Source organism: Elgaria multicarinata, chromosome 21 (assembly GCF_023053635.1).
Source record: "Elgaria multicarinata webbii isolate HBS135686 ecotype San Diego chromosome 21, rElgMul1.1.pri, whole genome shotgun sequence".
NCBI classification, from domain to species: domain Eukaryota; kingdom Metazoa; phylum Chordata; class Lepidosauria; order Squamata; family Anguidae; genus Elgaria; species Elgaria multicarinata.
This window is the reverse complement of record NC_086191.1, coordinates 3,719,912-3,727,998: the sequence shown is the minus strand read 5'-3', so window position 1 is coordinate 3,727,998 and position 8,087 is coordinate 3,719,912. Positions and strand designations below refer to the sequence as shown.

At 48.6% G+C, this 8,087-nt stretch overlaps 1 protein-coding gene across 1 annotated transcript; it reads right to left on the bottom strand.

The window, feature by feature from the left end:
• Window positions 1-589: 589 nt before the first annotated feature.
• Window positions 590-8,087, bottom strand: LOC134411983 (toll-like receptor 5). The gene is made up of 2 exons (XM_063145721.1): window positions 8,019-8,087; window positions 590-4,674 (listed from the first exon to the last, which is right to left on the bottom strand). The coding sequence occupies exons 1-2, from the start codon at window positions 8,059-8,061 to the stop codon at window positions 2,750-2,752; spliced, it is 1,968 nt and encodes a 655-aa protein (XP_063001791.1). The 5' UTR covers window positions 8,062-8,087; the 3' UTR covers window positions 590-2,749.

Here is an 8,087-nt window from a genome sequence, read left to right as displayed (position 1 = left end):
AGAGAATTATGCTAGGAGGTGTGAGTGAAATCTTAAATAATGAAGTCTGTGTGGTACACTGAAGAAATAGGGTGACCCTATGAAAAGGAGGACAGGGCTCCTGTATCTTTAACAGTTGCATAGAAAAGGGAATTTCAGCAGGTGTCATTTGTATATATGGGGAACCTGGTGAAATTCCCTCTTCATCACAACAGTTAAAGTGCAGGAGCTATACAAGAGTGACCAGATTTAAAAGAGGGCAGGGCACCTACAGCTTTAACTGTTATGATGAAGAGGAAATTTCGCCAGGTTTCCATATATACAAATGACAGCTGCTAAAATTTCCTTTTCAGTACAACTGTTAAAGATACAGGAGCCCGGTCCTCCTTTTCATAGGGTCACCCTAGAAGAAATCTAAGATGGAGTCTGCATTTCATCGTGAGATAAATTCAATCAAAATGGAGTTTTGTGTTGAAATATGTATGTGAAATTGGAATGGAGCTCTGTGTAGGGTGACCATATGGAAAGGATACATCTCCTTTGTATGTTTAACAGTTGTGTAGAAAAGAGAATTTCAGCAGGCGTCATTTGTATGCATGCAAATTCCCTCTTCATCACAGCAGTTCAAGCTGCAGGAGCTATACTAGAGTGATCACATCCCAAAGAGGGCAGGGCTACTGCAGCTTGAACTGTTGTGATGAAGAGGGAATTTCACCAGGTGCTGCAGGCATACAAATACTGAAATTCCCTTTTCTATACAACTGTTAGATACAGGAGCCCTGTCCTCCTTTCCATGGGGTCACCCTAGCTCTCCACACTTCGAAAGCGGTTTGGAAACTGTATGTGGAGTGTGTCCTGGCCCCCAAAAGTTGTCACTACTGTTATAAACCTTTTTGAAGCAGGAGTGTAGATCCTGCCACAGGGTATACATAAAAGAAAGAAAAAATACCAGTAACAGAATACAGGCTTCTAATCCTGAAAGCTGAGTGCAAGATGTATTTAACCAGTACACACAGGAAAGAGACATGAACACTGAGATCGCTTTTCAACTAATAGATGACTTTGCAAATATGGTAATAAATCCCAATTTTACCGGTTCCTGCTATCCATAGAAGCTAAAGGTTTTATAATGGCCACCACCTCATTTCCCAGGGAGTGATGGTTTGTACGTAGGTGGGAATAAAACAACCCTCGTGTGAATCGGACAGTAGTGATTCCTGCAGAGAAGGCAAGGAATGGTTTGACACCCTGAGCAGAATACAATTCCCTCGATTCTTCGACAAGTCCGAACCAAAATAAGTTTGTAGTGTAGATGCTAAGGTATTGTTGAAGGTCAATGCCATTATTAGAGCGGCCAACATGTTTTCCTTGTCTTGCTTCCATGCTTTAAATAGCAACATCACACACACACACACATACACACACACAAACACACACACACTTAAATAAGCAAAGGTTTTCCTATCACCTTCCCATGACAGGAGAAGTCCTGCTTGGTAAACCTTTGCCGTGTCTTGCAACCCTACAAGGCACAGAAGCAGAGGCAAAAACGAAGAAGAAAAAGTTGGCAACCTTTGCCTCGATTTGCCGTTTTCCTCCAAAAGCTCAAAAACAGAATTTGGGAATCCGAGGCCTCACCTTTAAAAGCTGGGCGAATTTTCCTCCTCCTTCCTCCTCATCCCCTTTTCCTTGCATGCCGTGACTTTTTAAGATTGTAAGCCTGGTTGGGCAGAGACTGTTTTATTTACTGATTGATTCTAAGCCGGTCAGAGAACCTTGCTTGGCGGAGGAACGGGATAAAAAATACTTTAAATAAATAGGTAAACGCAGCCAGTACCCCGGTTCTGAGCCGCAAACACTCCGACACGAAGAGTTGGCAGGATTTGTTTCCTTGCACATTTATTTATTTCATTTATACCCTACTTTTCCACCCCCCAAAAAATGGAGCTCAACGTTGCTGCCTATCTGTAGCAAAACCAAAATCAACGTAGTTAAAGCAACTGTAAAAACAAGTAGATTAAAAGCATAAAACGAGGGGGGGGGATAGTTAGACAATTCTTTTGTCATCTGTGTGTTCTAGGATTCACAGGAAAAGGACAGCCGGTTCCTCCCAAGGCATCTCTCTTTCGCTCTAGGCCCATTTCCTGGACTGGAATTTGATGGATGGATTTGATTTGTACCTTTCTACCCAAAATGGCACTTGAGAAAGTTAGTGCATCAGTACCGGCTCCAGATTTTTTGCCGCTCCTTGGGGAATACACCCTCAGGCGGCAAACTCCATCACTAAGTTGACCTTCTTGCTGCTGTGGTCTCCTGCGGCTCTCGCTCCTCCTCTTCTTCCTCATCATGGCCGCCGCTTGCTTGCTTGAGAGGCCGGGCGCAAGGAAGGATGCCGTGGGGAAGTGGAGAAACAGGTCCAGGAGGAACTTGTCAGTGGGCCCACTACCCTTGATGTTCGACCTGGTCGACATAACTGGGCACGTGCTAAGGCCCACAGTACAGAAAGGGGCTGCTGCCAAGCCTGGGGGCTCCTCACTCTCACTGCCTATTGACTCGTCCCCTCTAAGCCGGTGAGCAGTGACAGGAGTTGGTGTCACAGCAACAACCTCTGTTTTCTTGATCCCGCCTCTCTCTGGGCATCCAGAGTGGATTGGAGAAGGCCAGGCGACAGCGGCAAGGAGGAGGTGGCCGCACTCAGAGATGGGGCACACCAGGGGCCTCCCAAACCTGGAGCCAACAGCACCCAGGGAAGGATACCCGGGCGTTAAGGCTAACACTTGTTTTTCAGGAACGTGGTCAGGGACAACTCCGCGAAATCAGGGCTGGTCCGGATGCAACGGAGCGTCGTCTCGGCTCCCCGTACCGTCGCTGTTCTGTCCTGCACCCAGCCCTGGAAGTGGACAAGATTGCACTGGCAAAACAAAGACAATTCCCCCAGGTCCAAGGAGCGCAGTTGCACCAGCGGCCGAAAGGCGGGGGGCGAGAGGGTCGTCAAGGGATTCCGACGGAGGCTGAGGGTCCGCAGGGATGTTAAACTCTGGAACACTTGTTCCGGGATCCTGAGCAGTAGGTTGGCAGAGAGGTCCAGCGTCTGCAACGAGACGAGGCCCCGGAAAAGACTCCCAGGCAGGTCCCGAAGCGCATTGGAGCTGAGATTGAGGACGGCCAGCTTCTCCAAATGTTGGAAGACGTCCACGCATCGATCCGCTTTCCAGATGTTTTCCAGGTTGTTGTGGGAAAGATCCAACTCCCTGAGCTGCCGGGGCCCTTTCTCGACTCTGAAGCATTTTGCTAGTTGGTTGCGGGAGAGATTCAGAAAGAGCAAGTTTGGGATTTTCCCCAGGTGACCCCAGAGACTCCCCAGTTCACTCAGGCGGTTGGAGGAGAGGTCCAGGTGAGTCAGGTTCTTGCTGAGATCCGCGATACCCCAGGCGTCCTTGATCCTATTTTGACCCAGCTTAAGGTACAGCAGGGCCGGAAGTTTCCCCGGCGGGACTCGCGAAAGAGCGTTGTCCTGGAGGTCAAGGATTTGCAAAGAATTCAGCTTCTCCAGGGCGTTATGCTGAACCGCCCCGATGTGGTTGGATTTCAGGATGAGATGAAACAGCGGAGACGACGTCAGCGGCTGCAGGGCGTCTCTGTACAGCTCCCCAAGGAAGTTATCAGACAGATCAAGAACGCGCAGCTCGCTCAATCCAGCAAAGGTTCCGTTTTGAATCCGATTGATCTGATTGGATCTCAAGAGCAGGATTTGGAGATCTGGGAACCCCGAGAAGGCAAAGGAGACGAGTTTGTTGAGGAAGCCGTGGGACATGTCGAAGGAGACCACGCCGCTGCTGCACAGCCCTGAAAACGTGCTGGCCGAGACACCTTTGAGGTTACTGAAACCGAACCCACTCCCCATGGCGCCCGGGTGTTGCATCTTGAGGTTCTGGATCCGTGTGCCTCTTATCGCCGTGAAGAACTGCTCGGCTTTGGTCACGGTCCACGAATTGGAAGAGATGTCCAAGGTCCCCAGCGTGATGTCGCGGAAGGGGTTGGCACAGGCCGGGCGGCTGAGCAGCCGGTTGGAGGAAAGGTCGAGCAGGGCCAGGTGACGGCCTCGGAGGTGCTGTAGGTCGTCCCCACAGACTGCCCCGATCTTGTTGAGCTTCAGCTGCAACACGGTGAGCCTCTTGAGCCCTTGGAAGGTCGGGTCAGGCCTCAACCTACGGAGGTGGTTCCCAGAGAGATCCAGTCTCTTCAGGGACACCAAGTCCCGGAAGTAGCCATTTTCCAGCACTTCTTCGTCCAAGCCGTCAACGTCCAGGAGCAACACCTCAAGTTTGGTCAGGCCACTGAACGCGTCCCGGTGTAGGGTCAGATTCGCGTTGCCTCCAAGGTCCAGGAACGTGATGTTGGACACGTTCCGGAAGGCTCTCTCTCCGACCAAGAGGGATCCTCCCTGTTGCTTCCCGAGAGACAGCATCCTCAGGGACTTCAGCGGGGGGAAGGAAGAATTCAAGATGGCGGAGAAGGCGTTGAAATTCAGCAGGAGGGCCTGAACGGAGGGGTCGACGTGAGGGACGGCCTTGTGGCGCTGAGCTTGGCAGTTGGCCACCAGCAGGGAATTCACCGTGCTGTGATGGCAGCGGAACGGCAGGCCCGTAGCGGAGCCCGAGAGCACCAGCAAAAAGACGACTGTAGGAAGGGAGACTGGAAAGGAGAAAGGAGATGTGTGAGCTCCCTATTCATTTTCTAGCCCTTTTAATGAGGGCCTCGGAGCAAGGCCCCGAATCTGAGCCGAGCCAAGCTGATTCGGGGTCTCCGAAGCAGATCATGGGGTGGGTGCACAGCCCCTAATATCCCATCACACGGCCGTTTCCACAGTTTTGTGGGGCAAGGAAGGGCCTTGACGACGGGTTGGGCCAGAGCTGGTGCAGTCTGGTCGGTGACAGTCCCTGGTTCGAATTTCGTCTCAGCCGCAAATTCACTAGGTGGATTTAGGCAAAGCTGGAGACGTAGGAAGCTGCTTTATCCAGAGTCAGACTTTTTTACCATCAAGCCCAGTATTGCCGACACGGACTGGCAGCAAAGGCTCTCCAGGTGGGATTTCCCCCCCACCCCCAGCCCTACCCTGGAGATGCTGTGGGTAAAACCTGCGAACTTCTGCATGCAAAGCAGACACTCCCCCATTGAGCCGCAAACTACCTTTCTGCCAGCCTCAGCCCCCATCTGCAAAATGGGGATATTCTTTATACAGCCGTACTTTTTTTAGGGTTGTTGTCAGAATTACTGAGGTAATTGCTGCAAAGTGCTCGGAGCCCTCCCTAAAGTGCTGCAACTTGTGTTAAATCATCAGAGGTGCTGGTAAGGAAACCTGCTAGAATAGGGTGACCCTATGGAAAGGAGGACCGGTCTCCTGTATCTTTAACAGTGGCATAGAAAAGGGAATTTCAGCAGGTGTCCTTTGTATGCACGTGGGGAAATTCCCCCTTCATCACAACTGTTAAAGCTGCAGGAGCTACACTAGTGACCAGATCCAAAAGAGGGCAGGGCTCCTGCAGCTTTAACGGTTGTGATGAAAAGGGAACTTCACCAGATGCTGCAGGCATACCAATGACCCCCGCTGAAATTCCCTTTTCTATGAACTGTTAAAGATACAGGAGCCCAGTCCTCCTTTCCATGGGGTCACCCTATGCTAGAAGCAATACCTCCTGATCTTCTGTCTTGCCCAGTCCTGTGTCTCTTGGAAGGAAGCCCAGTTAAGACATTCTTAAGGATGCTAGGCTAGTCCAAATGAACAAGATCTTTGCATGTTTCGTCAGACGTAAGTCTCATTATATTCAATTGGGCCTACTCCCGCAGGTAAATCTGCAGAAGATTGCAGCTTTCAGGAGTTTGTCAGTTTAAACAAGCAGGGGAGTCAAATTATATTTCTTAATTGAACTAAGTAAGATGAGGACTATTTATATTATATCGTATTTTATTTCATATTTTATTTTATTTAAAGATCTATTTATAGATCTATAAATAAACCCCAAAAGACCTCACCCCACTCCGGGGCATCTAACAATTTAAAATATTATAAAAATTCAAAAACATATGCAAACTACGTTATATGAGATGCATGCTTGTATTTAATAAATCTGGTTTGTTTATTTTTTGTTCTTAAATAGCCACAAAGGTAGGAAAGGGTGCAATTGGGATCAATACTGCAGCAGGGTTTACTTGGAATTAACAGCAACCTAAATGGCTTGAGGCCAGGTTATCTGAAGGAACGCCTCCTCTCATATGTACCTGCCCGGACCCTAAGGTCATCCTCAGGGGTCCTTCTCCGTGAACCCCTGTCAAAGGAAGTGAGGCAGGTGGCTACCAGGAGCAGGGCCTTTTCTGCTGTGGCACCCCGGCTGCGGAATGAGCTCCCTAAGGAGGTTCGCCTGGCACCTACCTACACTATATTCTTTCAGACACCGGGCGAAACCCTTTTTATTCTCTCAGCATTTTAACAGTCTATAAATTCAGTTTTTACTTTGCTGTTTTGAATTTGTGTTTAAAATCTGTATTTCTGCACTGCTGCCGATTTTATCCTGGTTGTGCTTTAAGATTATGTTTTATATCATGTTTTTATGCCGTTCGAATGGTTTTAATTTTTGTGAACCGCCCAGGGAGCTTTGGCTATTGGGCGGTACAAAAATGCAATAATAAATAAATAAATAAATTGATCTAATAAGTCTTATTTAAATAAGAGATGTAATATTAGCACGATCTACCAGTGCAATGTAACAAGTGCCAGCCAGGGTTTCAGAGTCATGTACATTTAACAATACCCTGACATGCAGGCATTTTGCAGGATTTAGCATGCTTATGGCTGGGTCATGAAAAAGTTTCCCTGCTTAATTTCTGCCTCTCAGGATTTAGGCTTAAAGGCACAGGTGCAGAAAAGCCAGTAGAACAAACGCTGAAGGATTTGTGCCCTTTCTGGCTACTTTCCAGTGGAAAGTGAGACTTTGTTGTAAGCTCCAAAATCTCCCACCTCGCATGACTGCCACATTTTTTGCCGGACAAGCTTCTAGGGTCTTTAACAGCTGTGTAGTAAGTAGATGGAAATTCAGCAGGTGAGAACTTAGCTATCGCTGCTTCTCCATGCTGTGGAAAACCCCTGTTCAGTTACTGCTGGCTGTTACAGGCATAGATAGGATCCCTGCTAGAACAAATAAAGCCGCCATATCCTAACATCTGGTTGACCCACCAGCTCTCCAGGGTGTTAAACCGAGTTTGTTCCAGCCCTTCTGCCTTTTAACTGGAGGGGTTAGGATTTGAAGAAAATTCTCCATGCAAAGTTCAGTTTCTTATCATTATTATGGTTGCCAACTGACCAGTGAAAAGCTCCCTGCTCTTGTGACTTTTACAGCAACTTGATGTGCAGAAATCCAAAAAGCTTTTTGCACCAAATTGTGCCTGCAGATCCAGCTGATGTTAAGAGCACAAGAGCAAGGTCTGGGTAAAGTAAGTAAGTAGTCATCTTGATCCACCACAGAGCTCTGGACCCCCCCGGTCTTCAGAAAAAAATAGCAAACCTTTCCCCATGAAGGTCTGACCTACCTGCCATGAAGAGGGCAAGAAAGAATAATAGAATAGTAGAGTTGGAAGGGGCCTCTAAGGCCATCAAGTCCACCCCCCTGCTCAATGCAGGAATCCACCTTAAAGCATCCCTGACAGGTGGTTGTCCAGCTGCCTCTTGAAGGCCTCTAGTGTGGGAGAGCCCACAACCTCCCTAGGTAACTGATTCCATTGTTGTACTGCTCTAACAGTCAGGATGTTTTTCCTGATGTCCAGCCAGAATCTGGCTTCCTGTCACTTGAGCCCATGATTCTGTGTCCTGCACTCTGGGAGGATCGAGAAGAGATCCTGGCCCTCCTCTGTGTGACAACCTTTCAAGGTCTTGAAGAGGGCTATCCTGTCTCCCCTCAATCTTCTTTTTCAAGGCTAAAGAAAAGACTAGGTTCTGGCTAGGAAGTCAGACCCTAGCGGAAGACACAATGTCGTCTATCACTCACCTATCCGATGTCCACAAAACGGGCCTCTTTGGTGGAACTGCATGGTGTCAGCTGATGATGCAAGGCGAG